The 26992-nt window shown below is 39.2% G+C and overlaps 1 protein-coding gene across 1 annotated transcript in view; it reads right to left on the bottom strand.

Moving 5' to 3' along the window:
* Positions 1-24756, bottom strand: part of PPTC7 (protein phosphatase targeting COQ7) — a 38685-nt gene extending 13929 nt beyond the window's left edge. Inside the window, exons 1-2 of the mRNA XM_039244769.1 lie at positions 24221-24756; positions 1964-2143 (exon numbers count right to left, since the gene is read on the bottom strand). Of these exons, the coding sequence (XP_039100700.1) occupies positions 1964-2143; positions 24221-24443 (403 nt within the window). The 5' untranslated portion in view covers positions 24444-24756. The remainder of the gene's footprint in view (positions 1-1963; positions 2144-24220) is intronic.
* Positions 24757-26992: the final 2236 nt, after the last annotated feature.

Raw genomic sequence — 26992 nt, forward strand, 5'->3', positions numbered from 1 at the left:
GTAGTTGACCTTTATATTGGAATTGCATTATAGGCTTTTTAGCAATTTCTGGATTAAAAAAAAAATTACCCAAAGTTATCATTATTTGCAATTATATCTGAGATTCAGTAAAATTCAGCAGGTTGTCTTCGCCAAAAGATGTTTGAGGTTAGTTAAACAGCTTAGAGGTTGTAGATTAGGTGAGAGAAGCATATATGTGTCAAACACAGTAATGAAGGATTATTTCAACATGTCTTTTGGGAGAAAAGAAATGGTATAATATTCAGTGTAAGAAAACTTCTAGTAAGTCCTTAAATTTATTTTACGATCTTCCAACTACACGAGGGTAAACAGGAAAGGAAGGAGGGGTAAGAAAGAAACACAGCAAAAAATAAAGTTTACAAAGTATAAAATCAGGATAGTTGTTGTTTTGCAACTGCTTATTCCAAGTTGCAGTGAATGGATTGGGGGGCGGGGGGTGTCAGCAAAGGACTCATGGGAACAAACAGGACTTGGGACATGGAATCTGTGTCTATAGGATAGCTCTTTGTCAGATGTTACACTTTTAGATAGTATTCTGCAATGTCCTCTTTCCCTCAACATGCTTCTGAGTATTGCATGAAGCTGTGAGTCGTTCCTTTTCACAGAAAAAGATCTCTCCATTGAACAAATGAAGCAAGGGAGTCAGAGGTTAAGTAGTCTGCCCAAAGTCATATGGCAAGTTGACAGAGAAGTACTAGAAATAGAATCTAGGGTGTTTCACTGTGCCAGGCAAACTCCACATTGCATGTCCAAAAGACCAGATTAAGACAAAGCGGTATATTGAAACCTCAAGACAAGGTTTCTCTTCAGTTAGAAGGAAAACAAGCTGATTAGTCACAGCACTAAGACAGAAGATGGCAGCGTGATAAAAAGAACCCCTTCTTATAAAAGATTTAAATTGAAGGCAAAACTTTACAACACGGAGATTTCCATTTACACTGATCAGAGGCTGATTTTAAATATGGGGTGGTGACTGGGAAGGAGGCTACTTCTAGTAACCAGAAAGATGCTGGCAATTAGCAGACACTTAAGAACATCCTTCTGAGAGCTTGCTCAGAAGCCTGGGTAAGTTGTTGGGTAAGTTCCCAGGAAACCATTTAACAAACAAATGTAGAAGCTTTGGCCAAAAGATGCTCCATTAGCACACTAGATAAATATACACTAGGTATTTGGAAGTTGTCTAAAACAAGATTAACAGGGATCTATTTTGTGTCATGCTATTTCACACGGTTATCAGCTACCTGCTAGCAGTCTGGAGTGCCTACATGCAACTTGAACTCCCCACAGGTATAATCAACTTAATTTTACATACCTGATCCCATTCCCTTTCTTCCCTCCATGGAGAGGACCACTATCCTGAATTATACAACCACTTTTCTTTCTTCTTTTATCACATTTTAGAAGCAATATTTGTGAGGTTTTACTTATTTATGCTTCTGAATTTGAAATGTGGAATTAGACTGTTAGGGGATATTCTGCCATGTTCATTTTCCCTCAACATCATGTTCTTGAGTACTGCATGCAACTTTAAGTTGTTCCTTTTCAAAATGCATTTTTCTACAGTAAATGGCCTTTTTCGATTGTTCTGAGTTTTCTGCTGTTATATGAACATTCCTGTACCTATCTCTTGGTACACGGATATGCAAGAGCTTCTCTGGTCTAGGGTACAGAGGTAGAAGTAGAAATGTTAGGGCATACTATCTATTGACATTTAACTTTATTCCATAATTCCAAGTTGTTTTCCAAAGTGGCTGCACCTATTTACATTCCCTCCAAGCAGTAGTACGTATGTTGAGAATGAAAGAAGCTCAGAGCTTCTCTATCAAACTCTGCTTAATAAAGAGCCTCAGAAAAGAAGGTGGGCTGCCAAGTGATTTTCTTGGGTTTGATGACCGTCTCTTGAGCTTCTTTACAGAGGAAAACACACAGCATATGTACTTACCAAGCAAGGGTACTTTATTTTGTAGCAACTCACAGTAGCTTGTGGTGAGGATTCCAATGGGATTACTTGGGACGAACCGTCCTTCTTTTACTAACCGTTCACATGTCCGCATTAAAGTCCCTGAGAACTGAGATGGATCAACTCCATAGTCTCTCCATCCTCCTACACCGTCTGCGACCCCTAAAAACAAGACAAAAAATTACACTGAAGGGATGTTCTTACTCACTTCTCAGGAATTTTTATCCCTGTCTCCTCCTAACAGTTAATTTTACTACATACTAGTACATGTATTTACCCTGGAATTCAGAATGAAAAGTGCTCAAATTTAATGTACTATACACTAAAGGGTGCCTGGGTGGCTCAGTTGATTAAACGTCTGACTTTGGCTCAGGTCATGATCTCATGATTCGTGGGTTCGAGCCCACATAGGGCTTGGTGCTGTCAATGCAGAGCTCCCTTTGGATCCTCTGTCCCCCTCTCTCACTGCCTTTCCTGTGTGCTCTCTCTCTCTCTCTCTCAAAAATAATGTATTATACACTAATACTCCTAATTCACATTCTCTACTTAGAATCTGATCTTTCATAAATTGATGAATAAGTATGTGTGTTACCACAGGGTGGCATTGCCTACTAGCCAAGAGTTCAATTTCAGCAGGATTATCATCTTTGTATAGAAGTATTTACGTTATTACTCTGTGTTCTATTTTATAAGAATGATTTTTTTTGGAAATGTTGATACTAGTGATAATACAACTGAGCCAGAGCTGGCAATCATTCAGGATATCAAACACAGCAAACTCTACCTTCAAATTTTGGTCAGTAACTATGAAATAAAGAAAAAAAAAAACCCCACACATCCCATCCTCTTTCCTCCTCGCTCAGAGACAACCACTACCCTTTCTGCACAGGCCAGTACTGTCTAATACGACAGCCACTGCCACAAGTGACTACTGACCCTTTGAAATGGTGCTGACTCAAATTAAGAAGTCCTCTAAGTATAAAATACACATTGGATTTTGAAAACTTAGTATAAGAAAAGGGTAAAATTCTCACTAAATTTTTATATTGATTACATGTTGAAATAATATTTTGGATATAATGTGCTAGAGATTAAAATTAATTTCACCTGTTTCTACTCTTTTATTAATTTCTAGTATTCACTAGGAAATTTATTTTAAAAATTATTTTTGTTTTATTTATTTCTGAGAGAGAGAGAGCGAGCATGGGCAGGGGAGGGTCAGAGAGAGAGGGAGATACAGAATCTGAAACAGGCTCCAGGCTCTGAGCTAGCTGTCAGCACAAAAGCCCAACGCAGGGCTTGAACCTACGAACCATGACATCATGACCTGAGCTGAAGTCAGACGCTTAACCAACTGAGCCACCCAGGCACCCCTTCACTAGGAAATGTAAAATGACATGTGTGAGTTCACATTTTTTTTTTCCTGAGAGAGAGAGAGGGTGAGCGAGAGCGTGCACTGGGAAAAGGGGCAGGGGAGAGAAAGAGAATCTTAAGCAGGCTCCATTTTGGCTCCCAACTTTGGGATCATGACCTTAGCTAAAATCAAGAGTCAGATGTTCAACTGACTGAGCCATCCAGGTGCTCCTCACATTATATTTCTACTGGACAGGAATGGTATTGAGATTTTCATGGGCCCACAGCGTTGCTGATGAGTTAAGAGTCTGTACAAGACTCCTTTATCAAGAGGAAACTAGTGTTTAAGAAAGTAAGACATCAAAGTCAACATCATACTATCTCCTATTCAACTCCTTGCAAAACTCTGAGCTAGTTGTTCAACATTAAAATCAATTTCTGTTTGCTAAATTCAGATGAACTGAGGGAACTAAAAAATCAGATATATACATTATTAAGGCTTTAAATGACCATATATCAATCTTTCTGGAAGGATCTGTAAGAAGTATTAATAGTAGTTTTGGAAATAAGAGACGAAATGATTAGTGAACAAATGGTGAGACTTTAGCTTTTTAACTTCATACTGTTCTGTACTGTTTAAAATTTATTTTTATAATGATTATGTATTGATTTTTAATAAAAATATTAGGAATTATATCGTTTTTAAGGCTTGCTGAGCATTAGATGTCCTCCCCACATACATATTTACGGTTTTGTACATTCAACTTTCACACACATTTTAAAACTTATTTGGTACAAAAGTAGGAAAATATCTATATATGTATCCTGAAAAATCTGGCTTAACATGAAATGGACACAGAAAAAGCAAACATGAAATGGACACATCAGTTTTCTGCTGATGGCATTTCTCCAACAGAAGTGGTATACATCCTGAAAAAAAAAAATGAGAGGAAATATAATTGGAAGAAGGTATAAAGAAGGTGGCAAACAATCAATATCCCTCTTAGGGCTGCAACTTTTCCTACCTTTTGTGACCAACCAGTAAGCAAAATTTCACTATGGAGCAGCTCCAAATTAGTTGATTAAATGATATGGTGTCTGGGATTTATTTCAAAACAATGGGAGGAGAAGTGATGAAGGAATGGATGAAATAAGATTGGCCATGGATGGAAAACTATAAAGTGGAATGATATTTCCATTACTTTGATATATCTTAGAAATTTTCCATTATACGGTTTAAATAGAAATAATGATAATAAGAAAGAAAAAAACATTCTTCTGCTGGCTGTGTAGAGAGCAAGAGCAGGAAAAGGGGACGAGTCAGGAATCTATCTTAGTAGCAGTGGTGAAATGGTGGCAATGCAGTCAGTGTGCAGGGATTGGAGAGCTGGTGAAACAGAAGGACTCGTTGGGGTAACTGGAAGGGTGTGTAGCAGTGGTGGAGAAAGACAAGTATCAAGGATGACTGAGGTCTACCCTACCAGGAAGAAATATCACTTTTTTGTTTTTCAAGCAATTTTGAGGCTATTTGGAAATTTTTAACAGAATTTAAGATAGCCTAATGGGAACTTCTTTCGAGGAGTCCTTATTGGGGGTCAAGATTTCACCATTGTTTTATTTATTTTTAATTTTATTTTTAAGTAATCTTTACACCCAAAATGAGGCTCGAACTCACAACCCCAAGACCTACAGCCACATGTCTGACCGACTGAGCCAGCCAGGTACCCCTCACCATTATTTTAAATGCAACAATTTGTGTTAATTATAAACATTGTAACTTTATCTGATGAATCATTCATTCTTTTCTGCTGCTCGAAATTACTGCCTGCTCGAGAAAAGAATTTCTTTTTAGCCAGTCTCTAAGAGCCACAATTGATTTTAAATACAAAGTGGTTTCATCTACAAATGCCCTTCACAAGAAAACCATTAAAATCTGAGATAACGTTGGGAGTTGATCCTGGCACTCACTAAATAATCTGTCAGCAGGTTATAGAGTCTGACCTGACACAGCCCTTCAACATTAATCAGATTTCTCCCAGAATAGAGTGTAACCTTTCAAGCACCTGTTTACTTTTCTATGGAGGAAAAAAATCCTAGGCCAAAACTCCATTGGTGAAATCTCTTTAGGGCAAGAAAGAGATTCAAAAAGCCTATAAACTGTTCAATAAAGCTGTGGGAAAAAAGGCCTTAGTATACATGAATAATTTACTCACAAAGAACAAGTTATGTAATAGGAAGAGTCATATTTGGGATTAGAATCAGGCTAAAACCAGAATAACCTACCACATGTACATTTGAAACCTAGTTTAATTCATATTAGGCAATTATTTCTACAAGGAAATAAGTATTTCCTCTCATGCACAAGCAAAAGCTTCCATCCACAAAGGAAGAACACCTTTTAAACGGTGGAATTAATCCAGATATAAAGAGAAATTTCATTCAGAATACATTTCAAAGGTAAAGAAAACAACTATTAAAGGAGAGATTGCTTAAGATCCCAAAGATATGAAATGGCAAATAAGAACATACCTAAGAGCAAATGGAGGCCACAATAAATACTAGAAACAAGGTTGAGGGAGACATATCCTGCCTATGAGAAAGCAGCTCCCCTTCTTGTGGGCAGGAACTACTCACTCACACAGGGACTAGACAAACAGCTCCCATAAATGCTGCGATAGGAGGGTCAAGAGCAAATGGTTAATGCTCATGGGGTCCTGTGTGAATGGAGCAAGACTTTGCTTAGAACATAACATTCAGATTAGGCTCTGGAAGTTAAGTTACTTCCACAAACAAAGGGGAGTAAAAACAGGACAAGAATGGTAGACAATGAGGTGTGGCTGGGGTTTGGATGAGTGCTGAGAAGTTGAAAAATACAGGGCAGGAGCTGAAGTTGCGGGCTCAAAATTGTGATCCAAGGACTTTAAATTTGATGCTATAGACTTACACTGATATGGGAGCTATTAGACACATGTGGCTATTGAGTCTGAAATGTGGCTAGTTTGAATTGAAATATGCTGTTAAATGTAAAATAACACACTGGATTCCAAAAATACAGTACAAAAAAATTGTAAAATTTTACACAAGTATATAATCTATTTATACTGAATAGATTGAAATGTTTTAGATATTGTGGATTAAATAAAATATATTAATTGAAATTAATTGCATCTGTTTCATTTTACTCTTTTAAGTGTGGCTACTAGAAAATTTAAGATTACATACGTAGTTTACAGTATATAGCACTGCTACAAACAATAAAAAGTCATCAAGGTTTCTGGGTAGAAGTGATATAAACCAATCTATATTTTAGAAAAATAATCCTGATAGCAGTGGAGAGAACGGTTGGGAAGAGGTTGGAGGTCAGGCATCACCTGTAAGATTTTAGGTTAGAGGTAACAAGAAAAATAGAATACTCACTGGAAATACAAAGGAATGAATATAGAAAGACACTTGGACTCGATATCAATATATTTTATGTCAACAGGTTTCTGGATTTCAGGAATGAGTATTGATTAGATGACTCCCCAGTTGGGAAAGGGGTGGAAATGCCTTTAGAAAATACTGAATTCCGTTTTGGGTATGCTGAGTTCTGGGCATCAGGAGGACATTTTTAAGGAAATGTTATGTATGAAGTCAAGAACTGTAAGTCTGCAGCTGGGGAGGTAGTCAGAGCCAGATCTTTGACAAAGATTGGGAATTAACACCATTAGGGGTAGATGAGATGCTCAGGGAGAACACAGAAAGTAGTAAGTTCAAGGAGTTGAGACCTTAGGAATGAGAATTCCTGGCCAAACAGCTCATTTGTGAATTGCATCTTACTCCAGGCATCAAATTACAATCGCAGATATAATAACTGATTAAGTTTTTTTTATAACTTACCAAAGTTTAAGGAAATAATCCATTTTAGCAAAATAATATATTTTTTTTAGAGGTGAAAAGAGGTGAAGCTGAAAAGGCAGGACTGAGTTAATGACTGGGAATGTTTGAATGCCAACACAGAGTTTACACTGAATATAGAAGCTCTTTCCTTTAATTCACTATAATCATCTTATGTCTCCATTAATAACGTTCTGTCAGCATACAGCTAGCTTAAGTGTTTCCTTTGACCCCCAAATCCAATTAAAAACCATTATTAGATTAAGATAATGGTTACATATCTGAAATAGTCAAACAAAAGGCCGAGAGGAGACTAGAGAACACAGAAAACTCACTTAGGTGTACTATTTACATGGAAATGTCAGTTTTGTAAAGTGGGAGACAATCGACCAGAAAATATTTGTGACAATTCCAATCTTTCACATAATAATTTGGTAAGTTTCCCATAGACTATTTTTCTGAAGTGAAGAGTTAAGAGAAAAGCAGAAAGGATAATTCTGGTGTGTTTCCCATCATTTAAGTATATTTTTTTATAAAAAGAAAATTCTAGGGGCGCCTGGGTACCTCAGTCGGTTGGGCGTCCAACTTCGCCTTAAGTCATGATCTCACGGTTTGTGAGTTTGAGCCCAACATCAGGCTCCACACTGACATTTCAGAGCCTGGAGCCTGCTTCAGATTTTGTGTCTCCCTCTCTCTCTGCACCTCCCCTGCCCGTGATCTGTCTCTCTCTCAAAAATAAGTGAACATTAATAATAATAATAAACTTAAAAAGAAATAAAAATAAAATTCTTAAATAGCCAATTTTCATTTTTTATTAACACATTTTTGTCTTTTCCTTAGTTTAATCATATAAAAACAAAATTTTTCTGTACTTAAAAAAATCATTTAGCTTTTCATTAAACTTAAAATTTTACTTAATAGCATTGTTCTAGGCCAAAAGTTGAAGGAGAAAAGATTTGATAAGCTGAAATTGTGGAAGTTTAAAAACTCTATCTTTCCAATTACTTACCGTCACCTACCTGCAAAAGGCTCAACTTGAAAAAGACTCTGAACTAAGCCAACATTAGCCTGTGTCTCTCTAGTATGGTCCATTATCAGCCATAAGCATGAGGGTGCCATTCTTCTTAAGCCCTTCCTACTACACTCATCTTCAGACTGACATGCTATTAGTTATAAAGCAAACATTTTCCAGAAGAAAGTGATGCCTAGAGAATAAATACTAAATTTCAATTTTAACATAAGTATCAGTGAAAAAAGATTTAACAATTTTATCTAAAAATAGACTCTGGCAGAATTTCAAATATTATCTAGTACCCAAAGGTAATAATAGCTTTATTCTTTGCATCTTTGGTGATCTCGAGGTATTTTACATTGAGCCGCACATTCTAGTGAAGCAAGACAGTTCTACAGGGATTGTTTTTCCATCAGTGAAACACATCTATCTACTAGGATGGGTACTTGATAGTGAATTGAAACTCCAGAAGAGAAACTGAGTAAGATTCTGGCTAGATCACAAGAGTAGAACGAGGAGGGATCAGGATATCTGGTTTTACACTGTCTGCAGCAAGTATTCATCTAATGAAGCCCTGGCTAGGCAGTACTTATTGCAGTGCTACAGCCAGCTTCTCTTCAGATGAAAAGGTTCTTTTTCAAATACTATCATCTAGTGTTCTCAGAGCTAACCTTAGTTGTCTAGAGATATCACAACATGAAGCATTATAACTAAAGAAAAATGAGATCAGAGTATAAACTCAATTTCTATCAAATAGAATAGTTCATATTTGTATCAACACTGCTGAAGCCTCAACTATTTGGGCATTAAGAACACTCCCCTGTGATTCAGGACTGTGAAATGTTGTATCTGCAAATAATTATCCCAAAGGGAACAAAAAGCAGGATTACTGAAAAAAAAAAAAAAAATTCAACAGTTGAGTTACTCAGAAAAGTACAATTTACTTTGACTAATAGTCCTTTCAGTTCTCTAGAGGTGAAATTATATAGATTATGATGCTCTTCCTGCTTTAACAAGCAAGTGATATATTTCCTTTGCAAAAAGTTTATTTCCCCAAAGCAACCACTCTGCATTAATCACAGTGAAACCTGCTTCTTCTGATTCTCCAGAGAACAAATCTACGTCAAGAACTCAAGATCTCTAAGCAGAACAGCAAACTCAAAGCTGAGGCCGTGAAGCTAAAAAGAACGGAAAGGCAGAAAGGTTCAACCCTGTGGTAAAATGCGTGAAAGTAAGCAAAACTCAAATTCTGCTAAAGAAAGGGAACTGTCTGAGGCACTTAAACAAGGATTCAAAGCAGAATGGTCCATTTTAGGTTTTAGAATTCTTAACAATATAGCTATTCCTTTCTAGCTTAGTAAACACAAAATTACTTCGTGATTAATCAAATTAAAATGTACACACACATACACACACACATACACACACACACACACTCACCCCTACTGCTCAGAATACTTCATTATCTAGAGATGGTAATTTCCAGACTATTCTGCTGCTTTGCCTTAAAAAAGTAGTGAAAAATGCTAAAAGGATTAGGAGATGATACTGTGAAGGCAAAATAAAATAAAATTAAAATTAAAATGTTCTTCCTCTAACTTTAGCTCTTCTGTTTAAACACCAAGCACTTAATGTGGAATGTTTGGCTCAGTGTGGTTTGGGGAATTTGGGTATCTTATAGACTTGGGTATGAATCACTACCTCTTCATCAAACTGAAGAGTTGAAGGTGAAGTCACAGAAAAGGTCACTTCACTCCTTTCTGAGCTGCAACAGTATCTTTCTCAAATGCTAAATGCTGTTAGCAGTGCTTTCTGAACAGAAGGAAGCAACAGGCAAATCATGGGGCTCACATTTATTGTAAACTATGAACAGGATGGGCAGGCCCCTTAGTATGTTATAGAATTAAGGGCTTCTACTAAAGCCAAGACTTCTATTTCTAAATAGTAGAAAATGTTATATAACACCTAATGATTTAATCTTTAAATACGAAAACAACAGCAATTAAAGTCTAGTTATCAGGCTAAAAAAGAATTTTTCCTTTTGTTTGTAATTTATAAGATTAGATCTAGAATTCTGGTCTTAAAGGTTAACATATTTATGACAATTAAGCTATATATCCTTGACCTAACCCCAAAGAAGATACTATTTACTTCCCTTCTTTCCTCACCCATCTATAAAAATAAGAGCTGGCCTTTACTAAAATACCACCCTCTGGGAGAGGTCAAGAGTCACATGTAGCCCTGGCACAAACACTCTTTTTTTTAAAAAATGAGAACATAATTCCTCTGAATAAGCCTGCCAAGTGGAGAACTGTTCCTTAATTTCTAAACACTAATTAAATTTTTTTCCTACATACTGTTTCATCAAGTAATTATCTTTGGGCAGTAGGACCAATAATTGTTTTTTCTTCTTTCCATTTTCCACGATATTCCCACTTTTCAGTAATGAGTATATATGTTACCTTTATGGGAGGGATTACAAAACCTATATAAATCCAGTTAGAACTACATTTTACACTTACACTCAATATTGAGTTATTCAACACAGTTTACTGAACATTTTCTATATGCATGACACTGTAGTGAAAGGGAGCTAAAGGGATTTACATATAATAAAAGATTTCCTGCCTACGGAGCTTAAAATCTAGTGGTAGTAATTGTGGCAGGGAAGAAAGGTTTGGAAAGGTGTATGATAAATGGCTCTAACAAAATAAATATGCAGCCATAAAAACTAAACCAAAGAAGATCAGATTACATCTAGCTGAAGGAATCAGGAAAGTATTCATAGAAAAGAGAAGTGCCTGATCTGAGCCTTGAAGGATGTAAACGTGAGTCATGGGGGAGGAGGTTGACAAGAGAGGCAATATGGGCAGTTCCTTAAGATTCTGACTAATATGGATAAGGTACAGTAATAAAGGGGAGGGTAGAACTCAAGAGCTGAGAAATCTGACCTCCAGGTAAATGCCTATTACATTCTTGCCAGGAACCTCTGACCAGCAATCAGCCCAAACAATACACTGCAGGAGTTCAGGCATAAAGGAGGTGCCTGGAAGGAAAGGGCTGGCCTGAAACCACCAAAGTCCTCGTGGCTCACTGAACTAGTTCAACTGAGGCCTTTACTTGCTTTAATGAAGGGGCTTTGCTCAACTACTAGCCTAGGAATAGCTAATATCAAAGTAGTATTCAGACTCAGCAAAGATCACCTTAGTAAACCACAAAGTTTTTAATGACCATTTCTGACTTGAAAAGCAGTGTATACACATTAGCCAAGGGCATATAGGATTTCGAGTCAGATCTGGGTTCAAACTGCAGCTCCAGGACCAGGGTAATGTGTATCCAATGGTGTCTCTTGGATAGCTCTCTGAGCCTCAGCATCTTCACCTGTAAATGGGTATAATATCATGGATATCACAGGCTGATAGGAGGAACAGGAAAAATGTGTTAAAGAGTGCCTACCACAATGCTCAGCTCACAGTGGACATGCAGTAAGAGAGAGTTATGCCTCTCTTTGAGACCAGATAACAGCATATAGAACAATCTATATCAAGCAATCTCTGATCAGTATTTATAGTCTACAAACACTGTTCTGTGGTCACAACCAAAAGACAATTCCTACTCACAGGTAATAGATAAAAGGTGAATGGAGTCCATTCAGCTTTTCCCATCACACATCCACCACCATTCAATATCTCATTAAACATTTAACAGGCACTAAGGAACAAACATATATGTCTCTAAAATACACACAAGGAAAATCAGATCCACCCACACTTTGAAGAAATTAGTTTTCCTTTTTCAGAAGTGACTCTGAAATAACCTCGGTTAACAAAAATCTCTTAAGTGCCTGCTGTCTCCTATGTGTGAGGGGTCAGATTGAGAGATTTCTTATTTTAAATGGAAAATCTTATATAACAACTGGTGATACACAGATTGGCCTAAACCATTCCCTTAGGTCACTACAATAATCACAGCAGCTCTATCCCGACTTTTTTTTGTCTCCTTTCTCTATCTATTGTGACTCCCCTTCAGGGTGGAGTCTCTTTCACACTGTTAACCAACCATCTTTTTCTTTTTCTTAATTTTTTAAATTTTTTAAATATAGTTTATTGTCAAGTTGGTTTCCATATAACACTCAGTGTTCATCCCAACAAGTGCCCTCCTCCGTGCCCATCACCCATTTTCCCCTCTCCTCCACTCCCCATCAACCCTCAGTTTGTTCTCAGTATTTAAGAGTCTCTTGTAGTTTGCCTCCCTCCCTCTCCTTAACTATTTTTCCCCTTCCCCTCCCCTACGGTCCTCTCTTAAGTTTCTCCTGTTCCACATATGAGTGAAAACATATGGTATCTGTCTTGCAAATGACATATCAGATAAAGGACTAGTATCCAAAATCTGTAAGGAACTCACCAAACTCCACAACTGAAAAACAAATAATCCAGTGAAGAAACGGGCAGAAGACATGAACAGACACTTCTCCAAAGAGGACATCCAGATGGCCAACAGACACATGAAACGACACTCAGCGTCACTCATCATCAGGGAAACACAAATCAAAACCACACTGAGATACCACCTCATGCCAGTCAGAGTAGCTAAAATGAACAAATCAGGAGACTATAGATGCTGGAGAGGATGTGAAGAAATGGGGACCTTCTTACACTGTTGGGGGGAATGTAAACTGGTGCAGCCACTCTGGAAAAGTGTGGAGGTGCCTCAAAAAATTAATAAAACTCCCCTATGACCCAGCAACAGCACTGCTAGGAATTTACCCATGGGATACAGGGGTGCTGATGCATAGGGGCACATGTACTTCAATGTTCACAGCAGCACTTTCAACAATAGCCAAACCATGGAAAGAGCCTAAAGGTCCATCAACTGAAGAATGGATTAAGAAGATGTGGTTTATATATACAACGGAATACTACATGGTAATGAGAAAGAATGAAATCCGGCCATTTGTAGCAACGTGGATGGAACTCGAGGGTATTATGCTAAGTGAAATGTGTCAGGCAGAGAAAGACCAACCATCTTTTTCATCTCTGGGTGCCAGCCTAGTAGCTGGCATAACAGTTTTCAATTCTTGCTGCACACTGACATTACCTGTGGAACCCAAGCCCCACTTCCTGAGTCAGTATGCCCATTGTGGCCCTGTATGACCCCCAAAATGCACAGGTGATTCTAATGAGAATTACTGCTAGAGCACTCAGAAACTCAGTTAGGGCCAGCTTGATTTAAACATTCTATGAGCCAGATGATTCCACCTCTGAAATGCCTCTCCCACCAAGCAATTCCCTGTATCCCATTCCCAAATTTGATCATCTTTCTCTTGACTTTCCTACTGGCAGCCCAACCCACCCACACTTGTAGGCTCAAAACCTTAAGGAAGCTTCCAGATGCAAAACCTCAAAATCAACGTCAATTCCTCTTTTCTCTTTCATCCTCTTTGTGCAATTATCTCTAAGTCCTATTGATTCTATGCCTGCAATGTGTCTGAAGCCCAACTACTTTCCACTGCCCTAGTTAAAGCCTTTTCTAGCTCAGATTATTTCAGTAGCTTCTTAACTGGTCTTTTGCTTCCTGTTCTTCCATTACACTCTCTGTATCATTTTCTTTTCTTTCTTTTTCACTTTTTACAAGCTTACTATGTCCATGTTATTCTTCTAGTCAAATACCTTCCATGTATATACACTTTTTTACTTGTACATATAAAAACATTCTCTAGAAGGATACACAAGAAATGGATAACATTAGTTCCTTCTGAGAGAGGAACTTTGCAGCTAGAAGACAAAGTGACAGATTTTTACTCTGCACCTTTTAAGATTTAGAGTATCTTTTGACTTTTGTATCGTTTGAATGTGGTGCCTCTTCAAAAATAACCAAACCAAACTCAAAACAAAAGTAAAAACATTTTCTACAGTTTCCTAACAACAACAAAAATGAAACACCCAATTACTTAACAAGGCAATTGTGACCTTCAACAGTCTGGTCTCGATTCTCAACCACTCTCCCAAACCCACCCAGCCAGCCCCAATCACTCTTTAGCCACAAAACAGCTGTAGTTCCGAGAATCTCCAGTGTCTCTGCTGAACCCTCAATCTGGAGAGCTTAACCATTTTTTTTCACTTGCCTCAATTTATTGAAAAACCCATCTCTCTACGAAACTTCCGGGCTGAAGTTTGTTTTGTTCTTGGTCTTCTGCACCAGGGCAACAACCTGTAAACAATGAATTCGGTTGACTGCACTGAAAAATTAGAACACCAACACTCTGGTATACAAACTTTCATCTGAGAACTCCAAAAAGAGAATGTACCCAGTATTTGATCATAGAGTTGCGCAAAGTGCTGTGCCCTGGGTTGGAGCCAGCTACTTACAGGATGCTCCTCTCACAGACTGCCATAAGACAGTTTGATGGAAAGAATCCTGAAAGGGAGTCAGGAAAGAACACCACTCCCACCTTTCTTTGCCACTAACCTGCTGTAGGACACTGACTAAATCACTTCTCTAAGCTTTACTTTTCTTATCTTTGAAGTAAGGGACAGGAAAGACAAATTCTCTTCAGTTCCTTTTTCTAAGATCTAACATTCTGGGATTCTAAATCACACTGAAAGAAAAGGGAACATGATTAGAAACTATAAAATAAAGGTTAACATACAGCTATGCTTTCTTTTTCACATACAACATTACATTTATTGCACGAGCTAGTTTTGAAGCAAAGGCTCCATTTTAACCTTCCTCAATTTTCCTTTCTCCTTATTACATCATCACATGTATGTTTTCAGAGAAGTTTCAATACAGGTTCAGAGGATAAGAATACTGCCCCATGTCCTTTTACATTAGTTTTAACCACCTAAAATGTTGGAAATAGGTTTCTTCTTTAAGCCTAACAAAAGTCTAACTAAGCCTAACAAAAAGTCAAGCCAACCATTTTTCAATTTGAAATTCTGATAAAAGAATAAAAGAGGGCTATTGATTAGTATTAATTTACTTCACTGAATTAATCTGATCTGTAAAGAAATTAATATGTATATGTGGAATGTATTCACAAAACACACTGTTATCCAAAGACCACTGACTGCTCAGTGAATTTAGTGTACATGAAAAAGAAAAGCAGTAAGATCAAATTTGCTGCTCAAGAACTAAGAGAAGCGAATTTTTAAAAACAGTGTATGCATAAGACATCTTTGTTTAGGCTTCCTCATTTCACAGAACCATTAATGACCATATTACCAATCCGTGGTCGAATAACAGCCATGAAGTATTCTAGCTCTTATGCAAGTAGTTCACCTCTATTTTCTTATCCCAAACTGCTATCCAAACACTGATGTGAAAACAGAAGCACTTTTTGTTTGCTTCATTCAGTACAGCTAATCTTTTTCATCGACATCAAATGACAGCATGGACGAATTCTGATAAATCAAAAAACCTGCTGGATGACAGCATCCTTGAAAGATCAAAATGTACAGTCACAGTGACACAGAGACTCACAAAAAGAAATTCCCTTTCTTTTCAAATAGTCTGTTAATGAGTAAAAGAAAAATCGGTACAAAAATGTGTTAGAATTGGCCTGAGTCAAAATTGTACTGGGTCTTTCAACAGAAAGCACTCTTTGTAGTAAGTCACTTTTGTAGGCTCTGGCAAAGTTTTTGCAGTCATTTTGTAGTCTGTGGGATTCATACCAACAATTCAATCAATTCTAGAACTATTCACCCAACTTATTCACCCAAAAACAACTATTTAAGAACGTAATACATTTATAAATTGTTAGTTAAATGTGATAGACTCAAGATCAATAATAAGCTTACTAATGGGAACAATTTCATAACAACTAGAAAAGGATAAATTACTACAACCTTTTTAGAGGGACCTGTGCTAATATTCTTATCAGGGGCCTTACAAATGTTCATAGCCTTTGACACAAGAACTCTTCAAGGAATTTATTCTAAAGAAATATTCAGGGGCGCCTGAGTGGCTCAGTAGGTTGAGCGTCCGACTTCGGCTCAGGTCATCATCTCATGGTTTGTGGGTTCGAGTTCCACGTCAGGCTCTGTGCTGAATGCTTGCTCAGAGCCTGGAGCCTGTTTCAGATTCTGTGTCTTCTTCTCTCTCTGCCCCTCCCCAGTTCACTCTCTGTCTCACTCTGTCTCTCAAAAATAAATAAAAAATGTAAAAAAAAATTTTTTTTAAAGAAATATTCAGATGCAGATATTTATTCATTCTAATGTTACTCAAAACAGAAAACTGGCAACTGGGGTACCTGGCTGGCTCAGTCAGTAGGGCATACGATTTTTGACCTTGGAGTTGTTAGTTCAAGCCCCACTATGGGTGTAGAGATTACTTAAAGAAATAAAACTTAATAAAATCTTTTTAAAAATGAAACAAAATCGGCGATAATCTAAATAACTAAAAATAGAGAACTGGTTAAATGAATTATGAACTATGCACGCAGTAAAACATGATGCAATTACACATGGAAATGTGCTCAATTTACATTACAAAAAAATAACATTACTATTAACTCAATTTTATTTAATAATATATATATTGTTGTAAATACACAAAAACTAGAGGAAAACATACTGATTACAGATGAGTTATGAGGTACAGGTGTTTTATACTGTGCTTTTCTGAACATGGGTTACTTTTTTAAGCACAAAACAAAAGCATTTTTATTTAAAGCATACGATATGCAAGCAGGAAACTTAGGCCCAAGTCCCAGCTATGATACTAGCTGTTAACAACCTTATTGAGGAGTCAACTTCACAGATGAGTAAACAGATGCAGATTAAATGGAGATAAAAACAGCTATTCGGAGTTAAAAGATTAAATAATGTTAAACACAAAAACGTAATGTAAAATCTTAAAGCACTACCTATAAAGCATGATAAGATGAATCATATACTGTGTCAAAATACTGAATAAATGCTTAGGAAAAAGAGTGAAGTACTTTCACTCTTCAAGGAAAAGCTTTGTACCTGTCCCCTCTCCCAATACATCCAAAATCCTGTTTGGGATCTTATTCAAAAGAACAGAACATCTTTTCTTCTTCAAAATTTTAAACTAAATTGAAAGAGCTGTACCACTTGTCAACTGAAATTTAAATGATTAAGTATGTTATCAGCCCAATGCCCTCTGCAGTGAGTCAGTTTTTGCAAAAAGTCTTGATTTATGATGCAAATCTGTAAATTGTGTATATTGCTTAATAATAGGAAACAAATAATTTAGCTCTCAAGGAGACAGAAAACTACCTGATTTTAAAAAATATTTGACAGGGGCGCCTGGGTGGCTTAGTCGGTTAAGCGTCCGACTTTCGCTTAGGTCATGATCTCGCGGTTCGTGGGTTCGGGCCCCGCGTCGGGCTCTGTGCTGACTGCCAGCTTAGAGCCTGGAGCCTGTTTCAGTCTGTGACTCCCTCTCTCTCTGACCCTCCCCTGCTCACGCTGTCTCTCTCTCTCCTAGAAATAAATAAAAAAAAAACCATAAAAAAAAAATATTTGACAACTCCTAACCAAGATAGATCACTAAATTTTATTACTAATGACAAAAATTAGGATCCAGGGCACACTTCCTAAAATGAGACCAAAAGTTAACACTAATTGTGAAAGGAAAACTCACAAGGCACACCGTTTTTCAGCTAACTAGAACTTCTGGTTTGAAAAGTCTAATTTTTTTTTTACTAAAAAAATGTTTATTTACTTATTTTTGAGAGAACATGAGCAGGGGAGGGGTAGAGAGAGAGGGATACAGAGAATCTGAAGCAGGCTCTGCGCTTTCAGGGCAGAGCCCAAGGTGGGGCTAGAACCCACAAAGTGTGAGATCATGACCTGAGCCAAAGTCAGACAGATGCTTAACCAGGAGCCCCTAAAAAGTCAAATTTCTTTAAAAAGAAATACTGTTAACTTACTTTCCTAAGGCATTTTCCTGAAAATTCTGAACCTAAAGTCCCAAGTGAGGCCTCTCTAAAAGGGAAGGGGACCTACATAAAATGCATTTGACATTCAGCCTGAACTTGACATCAGCATTTACTCAAAGGACATGGTTGTAGGTCAAATACTGTGGCCTGGATATAATGCTTTGTGAGTCACACATGAGTACAAACTCCATTTGGATACTGTTGCAACTATTCAGGTTATGTATTGCCCAGTTTCATAAAGCAGTGCTAAAGTTCAGGGAACAGCCTCCTGGGATCCAGCCCCTTCTCCTCCACCCTCCAAAAAATTCCCCACCACAACCAGCTAACATGCATCTTACCTTCTGCTACAATTTAAAACCTTTAAAAAATATTTTTTTCTAAAAAGTATCAATAGTCATGTTTTCAAAATTCAGTTACTTGCTCTATAAAAAAGATTCATCCAGAATCCTTTATAAACATTAACACATTGAGAGAGAAGCTGAAAGTTAGAAAAATTTTAAACTAAGCTTGAGAAATCTCTAGGTTAAAGACTGAACAAAGGAAAAGTAGTTCTGACAGTGTAACAAATAAGGAAATGACTTTAAAAATAATGTGCCTTATAAGAACCTCATGAAAAGTACAATATATCTGTATAGCAAAATGAGAAAAATATCAGGGAGCAAGGGTTTAAAGAACAAATAGCAAAATTCCTCTACCCAGCAACCCTGTAATCTTATTTAATACACAATGAAAGACCACTCAGAAAAATCAGAAAGCAACTAGTCAAATGCATGGCTTTTTGTTTTCTTTCTTTCCTTTTTTGGTCAGTGACTTCACAAGCCCTACTGTTTCTATGGGTCCTAGAAGGCTCTTTTACTAAACCCACAACTCTCATATATTCTTAATATTCCACAATTTTCTCTTGAAAGCACATGGCTTATGAAATCAGACATATTTAAAGTACTGGTTAATCTTAGAACTTACATTTGATTGTTACCTTTTAAAAAATATTTTCCCTTGGATAAAGTAATTATAAGTATGTAAAAATAATTATATAAAAAACAACTATATTCCTCATAAAGTTATAGTTACAATAAGATCCAGCCATTCCATTTATAGATATATACCCAAGAGAATGAAAAACATATGTTCACACAAAAGCCTGTATATGAATGTGTCACAACAGCACTATTCACAACAGCTAATAAGTGGAAACAATCCAATGTCCACTAATAGATGAATGGATAAAATGTGGTATATCCATACAATGGAATATTATTCAGCCATTAAAAGGAATGAAGCACTGATACAGACTACAATGTGGGCAGACTTTGAAAATATACTAAGTGAAAAAAGTTAGATATAAAAAAACCACATTTTGTATGATTCCATTTATATGAAATGTCCAGAATAGGCAAATCTATTGTAAGAATCTACTTTCTGTTGCCAGGGGTTGAGGGAGGGGAGACCGGGAGTGACTGCTAATGCATAGGGGGTTTCTTTTGTGGGGACGAACATGTAACTAGTCAGTGGTGGCGGCTGCACAATCTTGTGAATCTACTAAATACTAAATTTAGTACTAAATGTACTAAAATTTTTAAAGTTTTATTTATTTTTGAGAGAGACAGAGACAGCGTGAGCAGAGGAGGAGCAGAGAGAGAGAGAGAGAGAGAGAGAGAGAGAGAGAGAGAATCCCAAGCAGGCTCTGAGCTACCAGCACAGAGCCCAATGTGAGGCTCAAAACTACAAAACCGTGAGATCATGACCTGAGCTGAAACCAAGAGTGGGATGCTCAACTGACTGAGCCACTCAGGTGCCCCCATGAATTTTCTTAATATAAAAGGTAAATGTTATGGCAGATGAATTCTGTATCTCAGTTTTTAAAAATTCAACCAAGGTTATGTCTGCTGTTAAGATGTAGATCAGGCTAAAATTTGACTTTCAGGGGCGCCTGGGTGACTCAGTCGGTTAAGCGTCCGACTTCAGTTCAGGTCATGATCTCACAGTTCCTGGGTTTGAGCCCCGTGTCGGGCTCTGTGCTGACAGCTAGCTCAGAACCTGGAGCCTGTTTCGGATTCTGTGTCTCTGTCTCTCTCTGACCCTCCCCTACTCATGCGGTCTGTCTCTCTCTCAGAAATAAATAAAACATTAAAAAATAATAAAATTTGACTTTCAGAACATTATGACTATATAATAATAAGACTATTTTCCTGATACAGCTTAAAATTCAGCTGACAGAAGTTTCAAAAAGGACTTCTTCAAAGGCTTAAATTAGCATACATACATGCTCTCCCAGGGTGACTATGCTATTAAAAGGATAACTCACTGTTCGGTACAGAGGTTCAAATAAATACATTAAAATTATCATGACTGCTAGGAAACATAAAATTCTACCTGGCATACTCATTTCCTAAATCAATTTTTAATCTTTATATTGTTCACGTAATCCTTACACCTTAAAGACAACTACCTTTAAGACTGGCATTACTCACGAAAACACTTCAGAAACCCTGACCACAATCAAAATCATATCCAAAGGCTACAATATGAAATTGTTTTCATTTCTCTTCAAGGTTTCAACTTAAATCAAGTTTAAATAAACACCCTGTAGTTTTATAAGAATTACATTACAACTCAATATTCGGAGGTCAGCTTTTAGATGGCAGAGACCATGCTGCCATTTGTAAACTGGTTTCAGTAACTGTGGTTTAGTACGCAGAGTTTTTGTTACATTTTAATTATGAGTCATAGTGTGAATACAGAAGTTGTAAATATACACACACACCCTTAAGCAGAAAAGCATTAGAAGGACAAACAGTACCTGAAGACAGACTGGTTTTGAATTCGCCTGTCTTATCTAGAAAACTTAACTAGCGATGCAACGGAAAGAGGACAGGAATGAGGAGACTGGGTGCTAGTCCTGGGTCTGCTATTAACTAGTGGAGTAACCTTAGCAAAATCATTTGCCCCTCTGCAGGCATCCATCTTCTCACTGGTCTCCAAGGTTTTAAAGTCTTACAACTCTCAACAGTCTTGGATTCTATTGTTAAGTAGCTTAGGGCTGTGGGAGGCCCAGCAATTACACACTAGGCAGCTCTCATATTTTTGTGTACTTAGGCATCCATGCCATATAGAGTATTGAAAGAACTCAGGATTAGCCACAAGGAAGAAGAAAAAAGAAAAGTGCACACACAGCCCCTGCTGGTATTGGTTTACTCCTGTTGGACCTAATAAAGAGAAAGTACCTTTGCCAATTTTCCAAGGGATAGGAGTGGTTCCTGTGTCTCACCACACCCACCATAGTTGGTTTTTCCTAAAAGAAATCCAGTGGGGACTCTACAAAATGTTGTAAAGCACCAGGTACTTTTTAGTCATTGCATGACTAATAGAACAATCAATTCTAAATTAAAGAGATACAACAGCTTTCTCTTTCACAAAAAGAAACAAACAACTTTCATTCCAAGCAGTCTAGGGGTTCTAAATGACCACAGTGAGTTGCACATATATTTAGCAACAGTGTCAACCCAAAGAAAATGAATTATCTGTAGAACTAGAAGGTTTGAAGCACTGAGGTTCAACACATTATTCAACAGTCTTTTAATGGATTTCAGTTTAGAACTCCAACTTCTAGAGAAAAAGCACTATTAAAGATGTGCTGAGATGCTTCACCTCTTTCGCAGCAAGAGAGAATCAGACCTGCCTGTGATGGGATAGTGTCAATAAAAGAGAAGTAACCATCACACAGAGTGGAAGCCAAAGATCAAATGAGGCCAACTCAGAAGTTTTATTAGGTGGCTTCCAAGATGGCTTTCTGGAAGAGCTCCTCCAAAACAGGACAGTCCAAGAGAACCTGTCTTCTCTGATCTGCACACCAAACACATACACTCTCTCTCTCTCTCTTAAAATGGCTCTTTGTCAAATATGGCCAAAGACTACCCCTTGGTGACATAAACAACACACGTCTGGTTATGCCTGGCAGCCTCTCTTTTGAAGGGGGTACAGAACTGCAGTTCCTAATCTGGTCCGCGTGCGTGCACCTCTAAGTGGTACACAGAGGGACTTCATGGGGTCAGTAAAGTCCCTGAATGCCTATGCAAAACTTTGTCTCCAAGCACATTTTTCTGGAGAGAGAACCCTTGGGCAGTCAAAAATCCTAAGGCTGTGAACCAAGGATAGTTAAGAACCACTGCTTTAGCGCCACATACAAAACAAAAGAAATATATTGAAGGTATCCGTGTGAAAAAGATGGGAATTGATGCCCGTTATTTCACGTGCAAAATAGCAAAGGGTGCTGTCTATTCAAAACAAAAAGAAAATATGATCCAGTGGTCAGAAGTCCCTAAGGGTCAGATAGTCCACTCTCTTCATCCTCTAATTTAGATGAGGAACATGAGCTGAGAGGCTCTCGCCCAAAACCACAGATCACAGAGCCAGGCTGGCAAAGCTCAGCACCAAATCAGGCAGGGATTCTGCCAAGATGGTAGGGTTGTATTTTTCAAAATGGGTTTGAGCAAAATTCCCCTATCCTTAGAAATACCCCACTTCATTAAGAAAGTAGCCTTCAAAAATTTTTAAATCAAGCTTAAGTTTTGGCTCGTTAAAATGACCCCAAATCGTCAATCAAATTGCAAATATTTCACAAAAGCCAGTACGTAGATTTATAAGGGGGAACCTTAGCGGCTCGTTATCACCTATCCTGTTGCATCCATGAGTGCAATTTGAAAAAGCAGCACAGGTCACAAGCTCATTAAAGAAAGCTTCTAAATGTAATGGGAAAAGACAGCTCCTGACACCCTTTAAAAAAGATAAGGAGTCAGGGTCAAGTCGACTTCAAAGTGGAGCTTGTAGATCTCCTTCACTAAGGAATCCTCTCCCACCCTCTAAAATTAACATCAAAAGTGTTGTCTAAACACTAGTGATTTTTTTTCTACCCGGGGAATGGGGTCATTCATAAATTAAAACGAGAACAACCTTTCCACACCATGCTCACAAACACTAGGTGTAGTAGAAACAAAGATAATAGGCAGTTATTCTGAGAACAAATTAAAAAATAATTATTGTCATAAAAAGTTACAGGACCATTTGTTCCAGTGCCATACTTTGCCTTGGCATATGAAATTTAAAGTAATCAAAAACTCGATCTCACCTGGGAAGTGAAACCCAAGTGACATTTGAACACAAATTCAATGACAGCATGCCCTTCACTTTCAAAGGAAGTGCTTTACTCATTAAAGGAGATTCAATGGCACATGATCCTACAGCATACACTTCGTCTCCAAAGACGTACGTTATGACAAACTTTATGATTGCTTGTGAATTATATTTAGCCCTTTCTGTAAGTTCTCACGCTAGTCTCCCATACCCAAAAGTGTAACTGGACTAGGCCTTCGGAAGCACCTGTGGCCTGAAAAGGCTTGAACCAATTTCTCAAGCCTTTCTTGGCTGCAGTTTGAAGAAGATTCGACCATTCTATTTTGGGTCAAGGAGACTCTCTTCCACCCCAAGTGACCTCAGGCGGGCAAGATCAGTTTGGGAGAATGCACTGCGAGTGTGTTTTCACCAGGCCAGCGCCACCGCCTGCGAGACTGCGAAAAGGATGGAGATCTGGTCACCATCGAAGCGGTGAAAGAATGCGGCTGGGCTGTCTGGGGCTCGCGACAGTCCGCTCTGGATCCCGCAGCCTATGGACAGGCTGTGGCGTCAGGAGTCCGCGAAGAATCAGAGATCTCCCGGGCACGCAGAGGGAGGAGGCGGGGAGGGAACAAGAGCGACGTTAGGAGTCTGCAGGTGTCTCCCGGGCAGCTAAGTGACTAACAGTGCGGTTCTGGGCTCGGACAAACTGGTCACAGCTCGGGCTGGGTGACCTTGAGCAGAGCTCAACCGCTCTGCGGCTCAGTTTCCTAATCTCTAAAATGGGGGTTGTTCCAATGGAAAACGCACCTCGGAGCGCTTGGCAAGGCGCCTGGCACATAGTAAGCGCTCCCTCCCTACAGCTACTACTGGCTCTCGGGCTCCTCTCACCGCCGGGAGGAACTGGGGAAAGCCCCGAGCAGGGGAGTCCCCAGGAGGCGGATACGGGGCTGGAGCGGGGGTACCCGGGCCGGGGACTCACCGAGCACGTCTGCTGAGCGGTGCCGGGCCACGAAACAAGCGTCGTCCCCGTAGCACGCGCCCTTCTTGAGAAGGCCCTTACGGAAGTCTTTGCCGAAGCCGCAGCCGGCCGTCACCAGCCCGTAGTCGCCGCCGCCGCCGCCACCGGCCCTGGGGTCGGTCTGCGAAAGGCCGCCGAGGACGGCGCGGGCCACCAGCCGCCCGTACGAGAGGACCGAGAACATCGCCGCCGCCGCCCCCCCGAGGAGGCGGGGGGCCCGGGGAGCAGGAGGACGCGGAGGCCCGGAGCCGGCTCTCTCTTCAGCCGCAGCAGCGCCGCCGCCGGGGCGCTCCTCAGGGCGGCGCACAGCCGCCGCCGCCGCCCCTACCCGACGCGCGGGGCCTCGCACACGCTGCGCCGCGCGCACCGGTGCCAGAGCGAGGTCAGAGCCGGCGGCTCCTCCGCCTCAGCCCGACTGGGGTCCCGGCTGCAGCCACCGCTGCCGCCGCCATCTTCCGCTCCACTAGCGTGTTCCGGGCCGCGCCGGCAGCACCGCCCCCTCCGTTGGCCACGCCTATAGCTCCGCCCACGATTCGCGGCTCGGGCCCAAACCACGCCCCCTCGGGCTCCGTGCCTCAGGCGGCCTTCGGGGTCGAGAGTGCGCAGAGGGATGTGGACGCACTGTCTCCTGGGAGTTGTAGTCCATGTTTATTACCTCACTGCCTACCATCCAGGACGTAGGAGAATTCCCCAGATGCGGAACCTAAATTCATTTACTGAGAATTGTAGATGGGCTGTTTGAAAGTTTCCTCCGTTTTAATCACGAATTAAGGCTATTGTTTTAAATAATGCCACCATCCGTTCAAAGAAAAACCCAAAAGGAACTAGAGTCGGGTCGCATAAAATTACTCTGCAATGTATATAAGACGCTGAAATACACAACTCTAGTAACATCTCCAGAATTTATATACTGGAAGGGTTAAGAGACAGAAATCTGGAAAGAAGAGCCGTTTTGCATATTATTTAGGAAAATTCGGGGAGATGTTAACTGTCCTAATTAGACTGGGGGTTGAATGGGAGGATGGTGAAGAGCATACACAAAAGTCACTGTAGACAAAACCATATAGAAGTGTTCAGACTTTGCAAATGGTTCTTCCAATTTGGAAATAAAAAATTCCAAGCCTTATATTTCTTTGTTCCAAATCTTAATTTTCTTGAGGTTTCACCTCTCAAGAACAGGTCTTCTGACCTCTGGCTCAAATTGCCCAGAGAGGTGCAGTGCCAAAGACTTGCAAAGATGAGGTCTCTTCCTCTCTCCTATGGCTGCTACCTCTTCTCTTCATAAGGACAGCCCTTGGCAAGAAAGGCAGTTCCTTTACTTTTTAAATTAAGCTCTCAGCCCACCCCTAACAAAAAAAGCACAGTAGCCGTCTCCAGATTTTGACTATTAACACACTTCCTCTGAAATTATTTAGGTAAATAACTAAATTTAACGTCTAGTTTGTAATCTAATGGAAAGGTAAACTCACCAAATATGTGCAATGTTTGTGTGTATGAATGTTTAGATTACATACCATGCATGGTGGGGCTATACATAATCTAGCCTCTGTGTACCTCTCCATCCCATTTGGTACCATGTCCCCTTCACTAACTGGGCTCTAGCCATGCTCACAGCTGCTTCAGGACCTTTGCTCTTGATCTTCCTTCTACTCACTAGAATGCAATTTTATTATATCAGGGTCCTGTGTTCTCTGTTGCTGTATCCCCAGAATGTATGAGCGCACAGTAGAAACTTTAGTAAATGAATGAAAGAATGAATAGTTGTTTTCTAAACTCCCAAGGGCAAGAATCATTTGCCATTGTATTATTAGAATCTAATGTAAAGCCTGGCACATAGGAGGTGGGGGGGTATAAATGCATGTTGAATAAATGAAGAAATAACTAAATAGGAACCATAAATAATATAAAAAATAATATTAAATAAAAGAATGATTGGATGAAGAGTGGTTACAAAAGAAAAGTGAGATTTGAGGCAAGTAATCCAATTTGGAATAATTTTTAGTTTTATTAAGACATAAATATCACTCAGACGCATTGGTCTTCTTCCAATTCACTTTTGACAGAACTGCAGTTCTGGGGACTCCCATTTCATTCGTTACATGATTCTTTTCTTAATATATCTAAAGTCCTGCCAAACATTCACTCAAAGGACATTGTTCCACGATCCTAATTACTGTCATCATTAAACACTTCTGTGATTCAGGGGCACCTGGGTGGCTCAGTTGGTTAAGCATCTGACTTTGGCTCAGGTCATGATCTTACCGTTCATGGGTTTGAGCCCTGTGTCGGGCTCTGTGCTGACCGCTAGCTCAGAGCCTGGAGCCTGTTTCAGATTCTGTATCTTCCTCTCTCTCTGACCCTCCCCTGCTCACGCTGTCTCTCTCTCAGAAATAAATTAAAGAAAAAAAAAAACACTTCTGTGTTTCAGTGTGCCAAGTACTCTATATGTTTCTGTCCTTAAGGGTTTTCATAAAAATTGGACTGAATAAATCACAGAGTGAGTGGCATTTTGTCAAATATGCAGACTAAAAAAGTTTATTTACTGGATATAAAGATATGTCTGTTCCAAGAACGCAGTCACACTTTACTATTTTTTATGGCCCATAAGAATAAGATACATCCAGAAGAGGGGGTAATGTCTTGCGGATCCTCTGCTTGGCATTTACGTCTACGCCAGCTGTGCTAAAGGTTGTTCTTTCAAACACACACACCGCTACCAAATCCCAGCCAGGC

The sequence above is a fragment of the Hyaena hyaena genome, unplaced genomic scaffold, assembly GCF_003009895.1.
Source record: "Hyaena hyaena isolate Hyena2069 unplaced genomic scaffold, ASM300989v1 scaffold_0, whole genome shotgun sequence".
In the NCBI taxonomy this organism is placed as follows: Eukaryota; Metazoa; Chordata; class Mammalia; order Carnivora; family Hyaenidae; genus Hyaena; species Hyaena hyaena.